We start from the raw sequence: 20,939 nt of genomic DNA on the forward strand, positions 1-20,939 counted from the left end.
AGCAGTTCTCAAACAGTGATATATCTGTAAAGGGGGCGGGGGGAGTGTGTGTGTGTGAGAGAGAGATAAATGTCTGTATGTACTTGCTGACATGATGAAAGGATAACTAAGCTGTCTATCAGGATTGCAAATTAATGTTCAGCATGTCCTGATTTGTTTAAAGGAAAGACCTCCTTGTGCTATGTGATAGCTGGCATACATATTGTTGTTTCTTGGATCCAAGGTTCATTAATTCTTTATAATTAGCCTTGTTGATGTATCTTATTCTGGAGCTATTTGCATGTTTTTCTTCCCTGCTAAAGATGGATTTTTCTGAGCGGGGATATTTAATAAGATTACAAGGAACATTTCTAGATAAATGAAATCCTTGCTTCTTAGGTCAGGACTTGTTCAACCTCATTGTTGTGAATAAACATGAGTTAGAATGTTGGTTAAATATGACTGTTCTATCAAAGGTCTATCCATTCCAGCAAAGTGTTTCCAACAATGCTCAGACAGGTGTTTCTCAGATCTCACAAATAGAGCACGAAGGGGAAGGCAAAAGTCTCCTCTATTGCTGCGTTTAGTATTTAGAAGTATACTGCCTCTAAACATGATGGTTCTACTTGAAGCAAATCACTTTTTAAAAAGTCTAATGCTATCAGGAAAGGAGACTGCTATTAATTCACAAACTTACATAAAAGTGTAAGTTAGGGTTACTTACAGGTTGAAACGCTGGCTGAAGTGGGTGAACTTCGGGCTTGTTCTTTGAGAGCGACAACATTGACTGTGTACTCTTCCCCTGGTTTCAGGCCTGTCTGATTGAAGGTTGTCACACTGCTGGGGAGCTGAGCAATCACACCCCCTTCATTGTCCTACAGACAATAAAAAATCTGATTCAAAGTTTAGAAGTGGGGATATCAGTGAACAAACGTCTTATTGTCTCTGTGGGCATTGCTGAACTTCATGTTGTTGTACCCTAATCGTTTGCTTTCCTTCTCTGCAAAGAAAGAGAAACTTCTACTCGAGCAAATTGGGAGCTATAGTGGATTTCTTGTAGAGTGTAGTGAAAGATTTCTTGTAGCGTGAAATGGCAGTCTGTAGCAGCATAGACTCTAATAATGTTTGGCATCTACAACCTTCCAGGGTTTTCACCTCAATTTCTTAAACACAAAACAGCATATATGCCCCCAAATGAATAAATCTGAAAGCTGCACAAATACGTCTAGGAAATTGTATACTTTTGTTAATAAATAAAAATGTGATAAGGATGAATTTTCTTTCAGTTTTGAGGGGGGAGAAACCCAATTTGTCCCAATTTTAACAGAACAAAGGGTGAATATTTATTTAGATTTGGATCAAATTACAGATCTCTAGGATAAATGGAGGCAAGTTTATGCAGGGTGGAGGAATATACAGTAGATGAGTGAGACTGTGTATGTGTGAAAAAGAAAGAAGAAAGGGAAGGAGAAGGAGAAGACTGAGAAAGTGTAGTATCTCTTGCTGATATTTTGGCTGTGTTACTCTCCCTGAGATTGATGGATGAATTGGCATGCTTGTAGAGATGCTTCCGTTATTGTAAATGCGATATAGATATGTGTGAGTGAAAGAGAGAATGGAGGAGTAAATAAATGGATACATGAAGGGAAGAGAGAGAAAGGGGATCTCATATATTTGGGTTGTCCTAACCTTGAAATATTTGCACTTAGAATTATTTGTCTCTGGTATATTTCCCCAAACCACCTTCTTCTAGGGGTATTCCTTTGATAATTTTGTAGCTTTTGATACCAGAATGTTCCTCACCTCTGCCTTACAAACTGGAAATTAACCAGTGTTTCTTATAGTCAAAGTGACTATTATGTAATAAACATAGTTGTATAAACCAGCCGCAAGTGATTAACATGTTTTACCTTAGAGCTGGGCAGTCAAATGGAGAGGTGAGCAACAGTCTTTTACAAGATATGTACTGAATTTTCAGTATTTCCTGCAGCATGCATGTATGCTCAACATTTTCCTAACTTCACTTACATAAAAAAATATGTAATCCTTCTAAAACCTACAAAAATGATTGATGCTAGTGTATTCCAACTATCCCATAAGCTGATATTCATGTGAATGATTTTTATTATTTTTGTTGTCCAAACTTAATACTTAAATTGTGAATTCTCTGTTACAGAAGTAGATACTAAAACAATTTCTATAAACTACTTTCTATAAAATACTTTGAATCCATGAAACAGAGTGGAGTATAAATAAAACATAACTTTTATAGCCATTTTAAATATGGCTTCACTAAAATGATATTGCAAACGATTAAAGAAATAAAAGTAGCATCTGCTGTATAGGTTCTACCATGCTAGTGGCTGGTGGGCTGCAGGTCAGTCCTTTTATAACATATTTCTGAGAAAAATATACCATCATTCAGCTATCATGAGGGGCACATAGTGGTATAAAATTAATCCTACATGATGAAATCTGTAGTTCTTTCTTTGCAAATATATTATGAATTGGGAAGCGGAGTATTTTTGGCTTTCACTATACTGTACATGCAGTAATACAGTTATCAAAAGAGTTGCCTTTTTCATAGAGAAGGGGGTCCTTTAGTCTACCCTCAGCAGCAAACTAGCTATCCCGTGATCTTCACACCATAATGTGACATCAGCAAAAGGCAGCCTGCTTTGAACATACCAGCTTCTTCCATTACTTGCTGATCTTTATTTCTTCTGGCTGTGGTTGATTTGCAAGACACTGACTTTGACTCACTCTCTCATAACTTTGTCAGCCAACTATTTCAACTTAAACACTACTGCCTGTCTCCTTAAGGCTCTACCTGGCTGATGGGAAGATGTGTAATGAAGCGATGCCTCACAAGGTCATGTGAACAAGGGCAAAGGGAAAAACGAGAGTTGGACACAGGCTCCAAGCAGATGAAAAGTCACATAAGCCAGACAGAATCCATTCTAGGGAGTTGCTCTATTAATCCTATCCAAAGATAGAACCAAGGCTAGCTCTATCGAGGAGAATTCTATAAAGAAGGCTGTATTAAAAAAACAACCAAGACAACCTTTGGCTGTAATTCAGGAATGCATGAGTAAATGAATAATGAAGACATCACTGGAAAAAGGAATATATTTGGGTAAATGTACCAATAAAGGGAAATTCCAAGATCATAGTCAAGAAAATCCCAGTATCCCCTGAGAACTCCAGGACTGAACTGTGTTGCTTCTGATATACATTAATAAAACCCACTGCTGTTTGAAACTTTCTCTCTGTTGCAGCTCTGCTCCTTATCCTGCTCTTTACAAAGCATCGTTAACCTGGTGGTTTAGTGCCTCTCTCTCCTCTGTCTCTTTTCCCAAACAATCTGCCTGTGCTGGTCTATGAAGAGGCATGGTTGAGCCTTATAGTGTCACTCTTTTATGCAGTTCCAGCAGATTTCTCTTTTCCAATTTCTATCTCAAGTAGTTATTTTCTCCTAAACCAGAAACTTAGCTCTAAATTCTATTGTTGGAACCATTAAAGGTGGGACCCAGTTTCCCAGTTTGGATGTTATTTTGGCAAAAACATCCTTATGGTCTATCGGAGCAAGCTCCGCCCAGAGCCAGTACATTCATGAACAGATTGCAACTAGGCAAGACATAACCCTAGTGATTTTCAACATCACATTGTAATTGCTCTACTCTCCTTAATGATAGGCTGTTCCTGAGCAGCATTCCTATCATGCAGGCAGGCAGAGAAAAGCATTAAGGCATCAAAGCACCCATCCTGAAAGTCTGAGAAACCTCTCACTTCTACCAGTTCAGTAACATTTTCTCTGATAGGGATCATGGCTTTTCTATCGCTTTCTAATCTGTACTCTAAGCCTTCTAAATGCCCCCTTTGAACCGGTGTTCAAGCTTAAATGTTATTGCTGAACTTTGAAAGCTTTAACTATTTGAGTGCCAACTGAATATAAGTTGAATAAGGTTGCTCCTTTCCCGTCAATGTACTCCTATCCCTCAATAAATTGCATATTAACATTAAAGTTTCTCTTGGGTCTTTGTTCAGTGTTTTTTCCTTCTCTCTGTTGCTGCCCACGTAAACGTTTGCCCAGCCTATGTCGCAAAGATACCATAACATGTGTTTTCCCCACACATGGTAACAACTGCTTCTGATGAAAGGACAGATCTAAAGGCAAGACAATTACCTTGGGGATGAAGCTGATCTCCCAGCCATCAAATGGGAAGGCGAACTGTTCCCATTCCATTTCCACAGTGGTCTCTGTGATAGTTTTGAACTGCAGTCCTTGTGGAGTGGAGAGTTCTGGAACACAGATATGCAGATAGAGATGGGGAATACAATCTTTTTTTAGTTCAATAACTATAATTATCTTACACACTACGCAACTCATATTTCTATTTTCCATTGTCCAAAGTGCAGTGACTGGAAAACACGCTGCTTCAGTAAGGCTATTGGAACACTGTGTTTGGAATACTGGGTACTCCTAACTTCCATGTTGGTTTTCATTGGTTAGAGACATGAAACCTAAACGTCCAAAACTCCAGGAAGGGACTGGTGGAAATAAGGAAGAAGATGAAGAATAGTCTCTCTACTACTACTAGAATCTAGGTTATTGAAGATGGAACAGTTGCATGAACAGTAGGGAGTTTTTCCCCAGGGGTAACACTTTAGAACGAATCAAGGATACTTGTAGGGGGTTAATTAAGCTCACAATCTTATCCTGAACAAGCTCTATGGGTCAATAGTGCACTAATTCAAAGTTAGTTGCATAGTCAAGGTACTGAAGGTGAAAGACACTAAATCATCTCCACATGTTTCTTTCCAAGCAATGCTGAGTTCTTCAGTAGTAGCAGGTTTTCATGAATACACAAAGAGACTGGCTTTGCTAAGACAAATACATTTGGCAGAGTGCCACAGTGCTTCCTGAATGAAAGCTCAGAATATTCATTATTGTCAGCTCAAAATTGCATTGCCTTAATTCATACTTTCAAAATTCATACAAATTTTCAGTTGTATATTTATGATATCATAGCTGGAATATGCTAATCTATCTCTAGGAAGAGAACTGAAAAGAGTTGAGACTTTTTTCTCTTGCCTTGTGTGTCATTGTTTTAATAGAAGAAACTCAGGGAGAAAAACATATTGGAAAGGCTTTATGAATGCTGCAGGCAGCACAAATAAAGCCTCTTTTGTGCATGTGTGTATGTGTGTGTGTTACGTCCATTGTGGTTTACGCACTGAAAGATGAATTTCATCATGATGTTTAAAGTTGGTTGATTTGCAGTTATTATCTTAAAGCATCTCTCTTTCCTTGCAATGGTAAGTTTTTAAAACATGTGTTAGCTAAGAGTTGCCAACTTTTCAACACCCCCCCCCCCAAACCATGCCCTTAACAGTTATTTGATGTGTTGACAGCAGAGGTGACTGTGCTTATTTCCGTGACGTGAAAACTTCAATTCCTCTAATTCAAACTGCTGCCAAACTCACACGAGCAGGCCAGGCTATTTCCCCCAGCTTGATTGGCAATCGGATGCTAGCTGCATCCATGATCTCAGTGGATCCACTTACTCAGTGTGCTCGCATTAGACTTTAATTCCCAGGCCCTGCTGCAAACCGAAACTTGTGAGCAAACATGATCTGAGATGAAACAGACCTAATTATGCAAAGATGCTAATGTTGCTTCCAGCAGATTTCCAACATCTGATCGACTTTTTCAGTTGCTAACTCAGTATTCATGGGAGGATGAAAAGACTATAATGGGATTTGGATTTCAATGATTTTGAAAATTACATTAATATCAGTATCAGCTCTCAGAGTTGAAACTTTCAATTAATCCTGATAAACACCCAGAACCTTGAAAGAGCCCCATACCCTGATTACTACCTGTCCCACCCGATCTCACAGAGAGGGCATGCTTCGGATCCCCGCAGTAAAAGAACTTCGATTAGTGGGATCCAGAAGGCGGGCCTTCTCTGCTGTGGCCCTTGCCCTTTGGAACATCTTGCCCCCGGAGGTGAGACAGGCCCCCTCACTCCAGGCCTTTCGGAGGGACTTGAAGACATGGCTCTGCCATCTGGCCTGGGGCAGGGAGAGGATATCAGAAGTGGGGTTGGCTGGCCCCTTAGTAGTATGCTGTGCCCCCAGCGGCCTCTTGGATTTTTTAGTTTTTTATTTTTATTTAATGGTTGGTTTTATAACTTTTAATGGTATTTATGTTTTTTAGTGTGTTGTAAGCTGCCCAGAGTCCCCCATTGTGGGGAGATGGGCGGGGACAAATTAAATAAATAAAATAAAATAAAATAAATAAAAATTTGTGTTTTATAATGCGATGCCTCTCTGCTAAGATACAGACTGGTTTGACAATACCATTTGCATTTTTCAGCTCCCCTTTTTGGGTGTCAGCCCTCCATCAACCAATTTTTCTTCTGAACAGTGCAACTCATTGCCTACATGGAATTCTGCTGCTCTATCTCCATGAAGCTCAGACCTGATAAGGCTAGTCTCCTAAAGGAAGCCAATCACCTATTCATACACCTATAGCTTTGCTGCATGGCAAATTCCTGGAGATAGTACATTTATCTTTAACTCCCTGCCCAATGTAGCTAGCCGTCTAAGGGTTGAGGCTTATTCTGTTTTGTTCCCTTGATTCACTCTGCCTGTTGTGGAACACCCCTAAAGTCATACTTGTTGCTGCAGGTGGAAAAAACACAAGTTAATTATGAAATGGGGAAGGAACCAATGGCTGCCTTACATTCGTGGCATCACAGAATTTGCAGTTTCTCCAGATCGTGACCTGGCATTTTGAAGGTTATATAGAAAACAACACGTGTAGCAAAACATCCCATTCATGCTTTTTGTTGCAACATCAGAAGCTGTTTCTACACACAGGATTCCAAAAACATTCTTGTGGAAGTAAATCTGGTAATGGAATTCTGCAAGAAAAGCAGCTGGGAAGAAGGCAGTAGCAAACCAAGTTTATGGGAAGAGTTAAGCATCCCTCCTTCTGTTGCTTATTTGTTCCACATCACCCCTTCTCAAGTGGCTTTCTAATAGTCAAAGCAAGTATTGCAGTTCTGTGACATGAATTTATATTAGTTTGGCCTTAACCGGTTGATTGGAATCAGAGCGTAATCTGTCCAGCAAACACTACGCAGCAGAGTCAGCCTATAATTGGGGAGAGAGTGGTAGATGCATCAGGTAACAAATGCAAGGGTTAGGGAAGCAACATCAGCAGAAGAGCTGAAGGACAAAGCTATGTGCATCAAGCAGTCTGGCCATGCCATCCTGAACTAGCTTGCTGTCCTCAGCTGCAGAAGAGTGTGAAGCCTTGCTGCCGTTGCCAGCTTGGTTGGATTCTGTAAATGAACAAGCTATCGTTTTTTGCCACAGGCAGCAGAATGTCTCAGTCAGTCCACTTGGACAGGCATAGCATGATTGTTCCAAGTCTGTACTGTCCAGGTTCCACTTGGATTAAGTAAATCATTTTGTGAGGATACATACAAATATTCAACATGAGCAAGGATACACGGACAGTATGTTAAGTGGACTCGGTCCTCATTTTGTCCCATTATACAATGTATCGCTGAAGGATTTTATGGGAATAGCCCCCACAGGCTTTTTCAACATATCCACCAAGGGATGTAGAGTGAGGAACTGGGACAAACAGTTGTAATAAGGGAAGAAAAACAAAATTCTGAGGGTGTTTGAAAATGTGATCTAGAAATTTGGAAAGCCCAGTAGCCCAACAGTCACTGAGACTGCTGATTTTAATACTGATTTTACCAAGCTCTTTTAATTTCCTTGGTATTCCTGCAGATGTGTTTCCTGAATGGAATCTTTCTGGATTAAGATTTGTTGAAACTGACTTCAAATCCCTAAAGATTGTTATCAACTTCAGTTATAATTAATAAACGGAACTGCCTAGAATGTGTTCCATTCTCTCAAAGCAGAACAGAACAATTTCTCCTTCCTTGCAGAGGAAGACAGGCCTTCTCAATAATTATTCCATAGGAGCACATCATATCTACAATCAATCACCTTCAAACACAGAGCTTTTTTGTGTTTGAATCTTGAACCTTTTTAAATATATGAAAAGCGATGTCCCTAAAATCTCCTTTTAAAGCTTCTCTCAATTTTGAAACCTGAAATAGCAATTCTGGGTGCAGAATAAGTATAGAATACTTACGGGTGGCTACCTTGACACCAACAGGGGCACTGAGCACTTCACTGATAACAGCATAGATGCTGATGTTGTATGTCAGGCCTGGCTCCAACTCCTTCAGAGTGACAGTGCTCCAGTCCCCAGGCACCCGCTGCTGGAGTTGCAGGCCCCCTGGCACTGCTGGCTGGTAGGAAATCACATATTCAGTCACAGCCATTGGGCCATCCCATTCCAGGTCAATTGATCGGTCCCTGATTGCAGCCACTTGCAGACTCTCAGGTGGAGCAACTGGGGGAAGAGGCAATTTTCAAAGGATAAGGGAAGGTGATTCACCAATCTCCTCAAAGTGCAAGACCTCTTTGACATGTATTTCCCCTTTGACCAACTGACTGAGACTCTGAGACTGAGCACTCTTAACCTGGAAGTATATTCTAATGAATTCAATGGAAAATATTTCCAAGTCAAATTGCATAATGCCAACGTTATTCGTGCATGTTCCTACAATAGTTCTGGATTTGCCTTCAGGTATATATTTAAAGGAGCCACCATCATCCCTCCTCTCTGATGAAACCACTTGATGTTATGGTCTTTGCAAGGATATTTTATTTTGTCATATACTGTATTCACTTAGAAGTGGACTAAACAAGTGTATTGCACAAAGCAGTCTTAAGCCTTAGTTAAAATTATGTATAAGTGTTGTATTTGTATTTCCTTCTTATAGAGAGACCTTCCAGATGGATTGTGGGACTTATTATTTTTACTTCATAGCTTATGCTGTATCACACCATAGCCATTTGGTGCTTAACAGACATTCTGTTTAGGCCAAAAAAAAAAGTCCCAGAAGTTGTGCTTCTTTCATAGATCTTTGCATGGTTTTCTTTTGGGGTGGCTTTGACTTTAGCCACAAAGCACATGCCATTCTCCACAGCTCACTCTTTTCAGCATTCCACTTGTTACAAGCATATGTGCAGGATTCTTTTACACGCACACTTTCTTTTAAATAGTATATTATCTAAACATTCTAGGGTTTCAAAATACTACAGCTACATCCGTTTATGATTAGTTCCATACCTGCCTCTATCTTTCATTGCTTGTATCACTTTGGGAACTGAACTCTGCCTTTGTGGTCCCTGTTCACATCTCTTAACTTGTTAAGGGCACAAGGCAGTAAGATGTGCTTGCACAAACAATTCCCCATCCAGATTCAGGTACAAATACAATGATAATAAGTCATCTTTTAAAACTATATTTGGCAGCTATGAAGATTAAAAATGTGATTTTTTGAAGTGAAAGCTCAGAATTTTGGGAATCCAAATGCCCCATGAAACGATCCTGAGAATATTGTATAGAATCTACGTAATTGTCATGCAAGTTAGAGACACTGCTTTTAAACAAATTCAAACACATTCTCATGCAGGTTAGAGACGCTACACAGAAACAGAATGTAGCACCATCACCACAAGGAGGGAAAACTTTGAAATGAAAGAAGAAGTCTTCTTCTCATTGAGTAACCTTGTGTGCAAAATGCCAATGCTAAGAGAGATCAGGTAGCATATTGTGAAGGCTGTTTGCAAGGAAGTGGACTAAGAAGAATTGACATTTGCATGTCTTTGTGCTATTTAACTTGCTAGCTGGTACATGAATTGTGGTGCGGCTTTATTTTCATCTTAAACTGCACAGGTCAAATGAACAGCATGGCTGAGGCTGTGAAAGGGTGATACAGCAAAGAGAGCTTGCTTGGCAAAAAAGGCTCTGCCTCTACATTTAGGGGACATGCAAATATATGTAAGTTCTCTTTATTTTATTTTAGAAATCATCTGGTACAATGAGAATTAGCTTTAATAAGCAGAGAGCATTTGAGATTATTAAGTTCCTGTATGTGCAGTCAGCTGTAAACAATAAGACGGAGGAGGATGCCTTTCATGATTTTACCTCACTCATGTAGGAGAAGAAATATCAACATGTCAGAGTCAATATAGAAACACACCCAGGCTTTTTAATTAGCCAGAGGAAATTACTTCTATCACATTAACTGCAAAACACTTGACTGTGCCTCTTCGTTCACTGATGGCATTGCCTAATATATTCTTATTTCCCTTTGGGGTGGGATGTCATGGACAATGAGGCAAATATTGCTTCATAAAAAAAAAAAAATAGCCATCTGGGGAGGCTGACACCAATGTGGACAGGGACAGAGATCTTTTGGAAGCCTTTGGAGCTCTCAGTGACATCATCAGGCCTGTGATGTAGCATTGCGGCCTTGGCTTCTATTATTCCAGTTGAAGTGAATGAAATGAAAACATAGACTGAAGTGATATGAAGGACCTTTTCACTCTGATGCTTAGATGGCAGTCCTGTGCCCATTTACCTAGTAGTAAAGCCTAGTAGTAAATCCAGTGGAAATTACTTTAAACTAAGCATGCATACAACTGTACAGTTAGCCATGACCTGTGTTCCAACAATAACAATGGCTTTCTCAGTATTCTGTATATACAGGTAATAACTGACTAGGAAACCAAACCAGCTGCTGTGTTGTAGCAACCAGATTTGCAGAAATCAGCTGGTGGAGATTTTTGTTATAATTTGTAGCTGTCTGCAGTATTGCTGTTAAAAGGGGAGAAGTCAAGAATTCAGATGATTGAACTCCTGCGTCTTTGCTTTCATGATGCATCTGGCCTTGGGACTTCTGCTGCAAGTGAGGACTGAGATGAATGACTTAACAGTCCACTCCCCCCAGTTGGTCCAAACTCTCCAGAATATTGGATGGCAGAAAGGGGGACTTAGCTCATCTTGACATGCTAATCTTCTTTACATAAAAGGTGTATTTGTAAGACCAGCTTTCCATCACGTGAGTGCCACAAGCGTCAGTCTCATACTTATGTTGAACCATTCACTGAGAATACCAAGCCATTCTTTGGAGGAATTCCCTTTGGGAATGACATATAGCATAAAATAATATATTTGAGCAAATGGACCCACTGTTCCTGCTGCTGGCAATGAGGGGGTGGCAGTTCCCCAGCCAGCCAGCCAGCCAGCCAGCCAGCCAGCCAGCCAGCCAGCCAGCCAGCCAGCCAGCCAGCCAGCCAGCCAGCCAGCCAGCCAGCCAGCCAGCCTTTGTGAGTATAGAAGCTGCCTTGAATATGCCATCTCACAAATGTAGGAGGTTGTGTGATTAGTGGGAATGACTGGGGGGAAGATCTTCCTCTAAAAAAGGAAAAAGGGCAGACTGGGGGCATTTGAAAAGAGTTCTGCAAAAGGTGCTACTAGAAACAGAAAAGATGTTGTTTCTGGCCATTGCCTCTTTTGCCACATTCCCTTTGGATGATTCATTTAGCAAGATCATGAAATCGCCTTGAGTTAGGATGGAGCAGCCTCTCACAATACTACTTCTCACCCTTATCAGGCCTGCTATTTTAAGTGAGAAATGCCAAACAGCACTTTCCCCCTATTGTTTAAATAGCCTTCTCCTTGAAGCACTTTGGATAATAGCCCTCCTGCTCTTTGGGAAAAAAAAGAAAAGGCAAGGGCACTTTATTACTTGACTGATGGATGGCACAAATCACCAACCAAGCAAAGTGTTTAGTCCTGGACATAATGAGCTGCCTGAGCTTATCATAGCAAAAACCTTAAGGGTGGTCATGCAACAGCTAAGACTTTGCTGTTACTGCAAATTCTGAAACAGATAAAAATCCCTTAGGCAAAGTAGGAAAATTGCATCCCAGGTTTGAGAGGTCTTCTGAGACCAGACAGCTTGCTACTCCCTATGGCATCTCTACAGGGAGCTAGAACATTTAGGATTCTGCTAAAAATGCCACAAAGGACATGCCTCTTACGTAGGTCTTGTTCAGTGGGGCACCCCATTTTCAGTATTAGTGCCTCTGTACCACTGAGTAATCCTAGCTGGCTATCAGAAATATAGGGAGTGACAACAACATTTCCAGGTACTGGAAGTGAATTTAGTTACTCTTAAAGGTTGGAATAAAAATCCTTTGTTCTTTTGCGACTGTTCTATAATAAATATTTATGATTCATTTATTTATTACATGTCATACTACTGCAATCTATGGGGCCTCTTGGTAATTAACAGTTACAAGACAGATAATAATTATAATGTCCACAATAAACAAAACTAATTACGTTAAATAAAAATTAAAAATGAAGCAACAACGTTTAAAATAATGAACATCCTACTCTCCAGAAGGGCTCTGTTTTCAATAGTTCCTGGAAGACATTCAAAAAGACTGCTAATCTAATTTCTAAAGAGAGGTATTCCATGGGACTGAGGCAATAACTAAAAAAAAAAAATTGGTTTTAGACCCCCATTGCCTCATGAAAATGGGAAACACTAGCAGGTTTTCCTGGGAAGATTAATTTTGGGAAGAGAAGGTGGTTTTGCAAGTACTCATATGTCCAGCCATGCAGGACTTTATAGGTGAACGCCAACATTTTGGATTTCGCCCAGAAACCCACTGGAAATCAGTGCTGGGTCCACAGCTCATGGTAACAAGTGCCAGTTAACAAGAAGGTTAACAAGCATTTTGTACCAACTGCAGTATTCAAGTGGTCTTCAAAGGCAGCTACATTATCTTGAAGGTGAGAGCAAGTGACCTGCTGCAAATATGATTAGAGATTGCTCTGGAAGTCCTGGGAAGCATGGATCCCCTGCTCTTTCTTCTGGTCCCTTGCCAGCGTTTCTTGAAGTCATTTTTCTCTCATGGCTTGCCCTCTCTATTAGCATTTTGTTTCTGGGTTCCTTTCTTACCCATCATCTCTCCCCTCTGTATTTGCTAGCTACTTCTCTCCAGGCTTTCAACAAAGAAGAGCAGAGAAGAGCAAAGTTCTTAGCCCTTTGAGGCAGGCCAGGTCAAGAAATAGACACAACTCATAGTAAACAAATTCAAGATGGGGGTTTCTTTCTCATGCTTCCTTTTGTCTCTGGGCTATTAATCCCTTGTCCAAGTCTCTCCTTAATGGCTCATTTCTTCCTTCCCCTGCTTAATGGCTCTTTCATACCTTGTGCAAGGTCAGGTCTAATTTTTTTTTTTAAACAAGGGCAGAACGTCACTATTTTATTTAGAAAAGAAGGCATGTATTCATAGTATTCACAGTACTCTGTTTAAGCAGTCATTGAAATCAGCAGATCTCCACTATTTTATTGGGGGAAGAGTGGGCATATCTGCATAATTCCGCATTAGTATTCTCTGAAAGGGGTGGGTGAAGATCTTTGCCATTAGAAGTAGCAGCCCCATTTTAGCTCACTGTAACATCTAGAATAGAACACAGGTTGCTGAACTGTGTTTTTGTTGCTTATCTGTTGTTTTCTTAGTATTTGTCGGTTTCAATCATTTCTCCCATGAAATAAAAGGTTTACTCAGCAGCTAGCCTGTTTCAGTTAGCCCTCTTTGTAAAATCATAGAATGGAAGGGTTGGAAGAGATGTTGGTGATTATCTACTCCCACCCACTACCCAAATGCAGGAATCCATTACTACAGCATCCCTGACCCAGAGCCACCCAGCTTCAGTTTAAACATCTCCAGCAACGGAAAGTGCACCACTTCCCAAGGCAGTCTGTCCTGTTCCATTGTTGAAAGGGTCTTGTTTTTTTATTTTCCTGATAACTAACTGAAATCTACTCCCTTGAAATTTAAGCCCATCCTTTCTTGTCTTGTCTTCTGGAACAACTTTGAACAATTCTGCCCTGCCTTTAACCTGACAGCCCTTCAGATGTTTCAAGAAAGCTATCATGTCTCCTTTTCTAGATTAAAGATACCCAATGCCTCATATATATATTTTCTTTCCAGATGTCTTATCATCTTGGTTGCACTCTGGACATGTTTCAGCTTGTCAATGTCCTTCCTCAAAAGTGCTATCCAGAAATAAGTACAACACTCTCAGTGTGGTCTCTACACAGAATAAAGAGAATATATTGAGAAGACTATCTGAGAACATCTGATCTCCTGCTACCACTCCAGTCTCATTGGCTGGCAAGGCTCCTTACAAATAATGTCTATGAACAAATTCCTAATCTTTAGTTCATTTGGTGGATGGACTTTTTTTTTTGCTCTTCTGCTTCAGGAACCTCACAGAGCAGTGGCCTTTGGGTCTATTATTGCATCATTGGCCAAGAATCTTCAAAGTCCAGCCTTGTGGTTTTGGATAGTTATGTCTTCATCCCTTGAATGAAAAAGGGGTAAGATTCAGAGAAAGCAGCTAAAATCTCACAGAAAATGTGAGGTGCTCTTGGACAACCACAAATAGCAAGAAAATAAAATTCCAGAGTTTGTTAGGACTCAGTTCTGTTGCCAAATGCATACATATAGCTGCATTTGGTCACCAGGCATCTCCTTCCTTTCCACCAGGGGTGTCTGCAGAAATGCATAAAAATAGGTGGAGCTCAGATTGCACTGTCATGGCCACCTTCCTGATTCTTTTTAACCATACTTCATGGACGCCCCTGTCTTCTACTTACAAAATATAGGTCAGAAGCTCCTTGAAAAAGAGCCTCCTCTTCTCTGGTGACAAATACCAATGACATCTCATTTTATAAAAGTTCTCTTTAAGGTTAAAACTGTTTTAAAAGAAACTGCTGTTTCTTTTAAAGAGTTCCTTGTGCGACAAATCAAAAGATGAGCTTTTGCATCTGTTCCTCTTTAATAGATCTTCTCTGGAAAGAGCTAAAAAAAAAAAAAAAACAGATGTGGAAGAGAAAACATAGGATCTGTATGTGTAGGAGACAGTGTCATCTGAAACACCTGTACATTTGTGTGAATAATGTTGGGTTTGCACAATACAAGCACTACCTGGAAACACCCTGAATTCATCTGTCCATGGAAATAGCACTAGGTTAGTTCTGAGGTCGTTGCTGTGTATTAAACATTTATATTTAGGCCTACAAAGTTTTAATTGGTTTAATCAATAGACTGGCTGAAATGTTTTCAACAAACAGGTGTGGATTTAACTTGAACCCCCTTGACTGAATGTTTCTATCACTGATTCAGACTGAAACTCAGATTAACCCACTTTGATTCATCTGAGGGTTAATTTTAATTGGTAATGGCAACCTTCAGTCTCTGGAGCTGCAAGTTAAATTGACCCTTGTTTGCTGAGATTGTTTCAGTATGAGACTAAATGGCCTTTCTTCTACTAATGTGTCTCAACCTGTAATCTGGTGAACAAAAGATATATCTATTTTGGACCTCTCCAATATAATCAATTATAGCTCAGTATTTTTAATATCTTTAAATACATGTCAAGATATTGAAATGAATTAATTTTCTTATAAAACAGCAGATGCTGGATGAAATCAAAACCTTAAATTAGAAAATAGCCCTCTGGTCTTCAATATTTCACACTTCTAGACTTGTTTTAACAACTTCCTAAAGCTTGCTTCAATAGTAGAGTTCTTCCACTATTATGTTTTACTACTAGTGTGTGCCCTGCAGTGTGGGTGGACAGATATGGCTACTTCTGCATAAATCCTGTTTTGACATAACTTTGCATATTTAACGAAAAAATGCATTTCCCCATGACTTTCTATATTAAAACATTTTCTATGTTTTCTATGTTAACATGCAGCTTTTAACATGGATTGTCTTAACTATGCATTTTATATGCTTTTAAAGTTTATTTGTTGGAGAGAGATGAGAAAACCAGAGATTAATGATATTCACTCTCTGTATTGTGGGAAATGCAAATATCTGTTTGCTTAAAAATGTGGATTGAGCAAAGTCTTCAAGCATCTCATCTCCTCCACATTAATTTCTCAAGTCAGCAGTGTGTGTGCAAAATGGCCTTTTTACAGTCTTTTTTTTTTAAATAAGGAAATATAATACACTGTCTAAATTCTAGTGGATCTGGTTGCATGTATGTAGCTGATACAACATTTCCATAGCAAATGCTGTTTTTTAAAAAAATATACTTCAGATTTCTAAAAAAGACAAAGCAAGATCTGGAATTTCCAAGGGGCCCTTTGAGTGCCATTATCTTAATGGTTACATTCTGCCATACCTGCTGAACAATCCCGTCCCTGGTAACCTTCCTCACAAGTGCACAGGCCTTCTTGGCAGAATCCACGCCCACTGCAAGCGTTGAGGCACCTCAGCTGCCCACAGTCTTCCCCTACGTAGCCTTCTTGGCAGAGGCAAGTCCCATTGGCACAGATTCCCTTCCCCGAGCAGTCCTCTGGGCATCTCAGCTCATTACAGTCTTCTCCAGCAAAGCCCTCTTCACAGATACATTCTCCATCCACGCAGAGTCCTCGGGAACTGCAGTCAGTTGGGCAACGTGCCTCTGAGCAATCCTCCCCACTATAATCACTGTCGCAAACACACTGGCCATCAATACACACACCCCGGCTAGAGCAGCCAAGGGGACAGAGAGGCTCAGAACAATTCTTTCCAGCCCAGCCTTCATCGCAGATGCACCCACAGGTTTCCAGGCTAAAGTTACCATGACTGCTGCAGTGGGGGAGGTAATCCAGCTGCCCTGGAATTGTAAAAACAGTTATTAATTATATACCCTTGGTATATTTCATGTCCTTCTTAATAATGAGTAATGACCACATCAAATCAACTCTAGATGTGATCTATTTTCAGCAACTGCTGTTGATGCCTCTCTCAAATCCGTAGTCCCTCCTCCTCCCTGCCCCCTCCAAGTGTGATTGGCTGTCTCTCTCCATTTAGAATTCCCCACAGTGGCTCCAATGTAGCATTTCAGTAAGGAATGAACATGGTAAATAATTCTACTCAGTTTCCTGCCATTGATGGAGGAAGGAGTTTCCTTGCTACGGGTCCCCTCAAACTCTTGCTGGGTGGTCTTATGTCTGCATGCATGAGAAAGAAAAAGAGAGAGAATGAGGAATGCCTGCAATGGCGGTGACCCAGCCATCAGAGGGCTTGGACCTTAAGGTTCCTAAGGGCATCTGGGTTGCCCTTAGTTGGGTGGAGTTACATGTCCTGGAAACTACATAGTGCAAAGCTCCAAGTAAGTAGAACACTATTGTTGCTGAGTTCTAGGTGCTAGAGGTCCTGGGAAATAAAGTTATTCAGATGTCGTCATGTCATGCCTATGGACTGAGACACCTTTGAGAATATTTTCCAGTCTCTGTGGCACTAAGAACACTGCTGCTGCAAAGGCCCAAACACACAAGGGACTTCAAACTCTGCAAAATATCTTGCTGATGCTTTGCCATAAATATATAGCAGTTTTGATTTTTTTGAGGCTTCCTGTTACCTATTTCCTCTTTGTGATGCTCCAAGACTGTATTTACCTGGCTCAGAATATAAACCTCTCCATCTTATAATACTCTGCTGCATTAAAACTTTCAACTATTTATTGGAGGTATTTTTTTCTCCTACATTGATTTGCCAAGCACATCTCAGGTTTTCTGTTTGAGCAGCACCATCTCAGGTGCGTAGAAACCTGAGACATGTAATTCATCACAATGTCTGTGTCCTTAGAATGGATGCCAGGTGGCCTAGAAGCTTCATGTCCGAGGGCTCTTTCTGCCACCAGATGGTCAGTCATGGACATGCTGAATAGCATCCATCACAGAGAAGAGTGGCCCTAAGACATGCAATTTACAGGCCACTTAATGTCCTGATACCCGCAGAGCGGGAACATTTAAGATGTTGGGGTGGGGGAGCAATGTTCAAATGACTCTTATAGAAAAGATTCTTGCACTATCTGCCTGGATTACATGCTGCTGCATCAAATAAATGGGAATAGTTAAGGAATTGACTACAGTGGGGGTTCGGAAGATCCTGGCTGATGAAAAGTATTTATACTATATTAAAAGCCAGAGAGATTCCTTCCCAATCCCTGCAAATTGTGACTCTGTTAAATTCAACTCACAGTTGTGATCAAAGAGGTTGCTCTTCCTCCAAAGATACTTTAGTTGCATCAATATCAAGTTCATATGTGATACTTTTTGAGCAGGGTGGCAGCAGCAAAATTTATATTTTGAGATTTTATTATGAACACCACTTCCCTGAGCAAGGTGGGACATCTTTTGGTAAAAATTACAATTCTTTTAATTTTGGAAAGCTATAGATAAATTGCCATTATGGATGGATACACTGCATAAGTACCTCCACCAAAACAAATCTGTATATTTGGGGGAGGGGAGATCAAAGATTTCATTAAAATCCTCCAGCTTTTCCCCTGCCCCAATTTTGGCTCAATCCTAAATCCTCAGTCCCACACTTAATCAAAATTAAAAATATCCCCAAACACCTAGACTAAGTTACAAGTGGGTAAGTCTCTGGCCCTGTGGGGGCCATCACTACTCTCTTTGTAACATGTTGAGCCATAAGGAGCTCCTCCCACTTTTTACTGCCAGCAAGGAAAGAACATCTGAAAGAAATGTACACTGAGTAAGAAAAAAATAATCTTAGCAGACAACATTCAGTGATACCTCCCGAATATAATTTTGGATAGATTTTTAATATGAGTTTGCATACTCTCTAATATTTCATAGAACATCCCCATTCCAAGGATCACTGCTGGAGCCTTCCCTTCTTATGCACTGCTGAAGGCTTTTATCATAAGTTCTGGTACACAGCATATTCATTGTCATTGCAATAGCTGGCTCTACCCAAGTGCCTCAAAGTGTATGTCCTGGTGTGTGTGTACAATCCCATTTTAAACATTTAAAGAAGCAATGTTATATTTTACAATGGAATTACTGTCTGCTTTAATGAAACAGTTTGTAAGTTTATTTATTTATTTCAATTTCTATGGCTGCTCTTCTTACCAACCTGATTCTGGGCAGCTATTCAAGACTCAGAGCCTAAGGATTTTATTGCACCTTTGCTGCTGTACAGTCCTTGTGTATTACATAATGCCTATCCCATAGTGTCAATATTAAAGCAGCAATAACAGTCTGCAACATCATAAAAACTCTACTTCCTCCTCATCCCTTCGAAACTACTATTTACCAGTCGGTATATACCTATGAGTACACAAAAGTGAAATTACTGCAAAAGGAAACTTTTAACAACATGGGAAAAGTAATTTGCCAAGGATGGGTAGAAGAATTGTCCTTAAAAAGAGCTGGAACCTACTTCCAAACTCTGAACCCAGGTTGACTTATCAGTCTCACTGTGGTTTCTACTCTGAAGAATTTGCCCAACTGAAATGCTACTCATGGAGAATTGCTTCCTGCTGCTCAGTCAATTCGGACAAACAGCAAGAGTCTACCTGTAATAAAGAAAAGATGTTGCTGATGGACCCGACCTCTCAACTTTACATTACATGGTGAGATGAAAAAAAAAAAGAAGGAGGTTGACAGCAGGGGACTTAGGACAACATATTCCAGTATGACCTCATCTCTTAACAAATATTCGCCTCCCACATGGGAGGAAGGGGAAGATGATAGGGAACACATACGCTATTCTCCATTCTTCTGAAATGGTTCACAACTAGTTAGCAAAATATTGCCGACCCTTTTACTGTACTGCTATGTATTTTGCAGGTAGGGAGTGAGTGATTGAGAAGGAGGGAAGTTTTCTTTTTTATCTTCTTCCTCCTAATCCCACTCCATACTGAACAGAAGAGAAGAGTTTTAATAGCGTTACCATATCTGTGATGCAAAAATTCGAAACTCTGGATGACATTAGATGACAGGGAAAAGCTGCAGCAAATTATCTTTGCTGCTTTCTAGTTGTCATCCATGTTTTTGTAGCCCATATTTAGTAGGCCTAGCCCTAATCTCCTGGTGCACACTCTCTTTCTCAATATCCATCTGCAGGATAGGATTATATCTTGCATTTGTGGTACAATTTCCTCTCTCCATAATTTTCCTTCTTTCTTTCTGCTCTGAGCTCTTTTTTTTCACCTTTCATTTTCGTAGTTCAAGTACTCCAACATTCTTTAGGCTTCAAGGCTCATTGATCTTTGAGCGATTTGTTTTACAGATCTTACATATTTTCTTACAATTTGTTTGCTCACAAATACATTTCTGTGTATCAGGAATCCTCCAGAAATGCAAAACTGCTATCTTATTTTTCTTCCAAACTGCTAGGAAGTATATTCACTCTCCCTATAGAACTTTTTCCCTAGCTTGCTTTAATGCTGTACCATCAGTAGTACTAGAAGGAAAGTATAAAAACATCTCAATTTCAAAGCAAATACGTGTCGGGCAGAGTGATAATCACAAACTTTTACAACAGCAGCTGTCTTTGTTAACAGCAAGAGAAATGGAAGTAAACATGAATTATACAAAACAAAATAATTTTGAATTTTCAAAAAACCAGGGAAATGGTTGGCATATAAACTGAGGAAAGAAAAAGAGGGAAAAAATTATTAAAATTACAAGATGGAAATCTTATAATAACAGAAAATCTAAAGATGCAAAAATAAAAATCATAAATACTACTCTAAATTGCATAAAGGAAAAGAAATTCCTCTGGCAAAGGTTGATAAATGTTTAAAGAAACAAAATTTACCGAAGTTCTCAGAAAAACAGAAACAGTTAATGAATGGACCTATAACAACAAGGGAAGTTTGTGAAGCTATAAAAAAGGTCAAAATTGGGAAAGCACCTGGACCAGATAGTTACCAGCTTATTATAAACATTTTGAAGATGAATTATTACAACCATTGCAAAACACGATGAATTCTATTTTACAGAGTGGAAAGATAGCAGATAGTTGGATAGCGGCTAATATAGCATTAATACCTAAAGAAGATCAAGACTTGACCAAAAAATTATCACCCAATATCATTACTGAATAATGATTATATGTTATTTATGATAATTTAGCTGAGAGAATGAAGATGGTTTTACAGGACTTTATTC

General features: G+C 39.7%; 1 protein-coding gene and 1 long non-coding RNA gene across 3 annotated transcripts in view; one reads left to right on the forward strand and one right to left on the reverse strand.

Moving 5' to 3' along the window:
• The window catches only part of LOC148214123 (uncharacterized), a 164,301-nt gene that overhangs the window by 77,193 nt on the left and 66,169 nt on the right, over positions 1-20,939 (forward strand). The window lies entirely within an intron of this gene.
• The window catches only part of TNR (tenascin R), a 100,072-nt gene that overhangs the window by 74,428 nt on the left and 4,705 nt on the right, over positions 1-20,939 (reverse strand). For both annotated transcript variants that reach the window (XM_088153730.1, XM_025162921.1), the window contains exons 2-5: positions 16,148-16,624; positions 8,165-8,428; positions 4,166-4,281; positions 704-854 (exon numbers count right to left, since the gene is read on the reverse strand). In XM_088153730.1, coding sequence (XP_088009856.1) covers positions 704-854; positions 4,166-4,281; positions 8,165-8,428; positions 16,148-16,624 — 1,008 coding nt within the window. The remainder of the gene's footprint in view (positions 1-703; positions 855-4,165; positions 4,282-8,164; positions 8,429-16,147; positions 16,625-20,939) is intronic.

The sequence above is a fragment of the Python bivittatus genome, unplaced genomic scaffold (genome assembly GCF_059951505.1).
Source record: "Python bivittatus isolate LINGU-HERP-01145 unplaced genomic scaffold, Pbiv_v1 ctg000700_np1212, whole genome shotgun sequence".
Classification (NCBI taxonomy): domain Eukaryota; kingdom Metazoa; phylum Chordata; class Lepidosauria; order Squamata; family Pythonidae; genus Python; species Python bivittatus.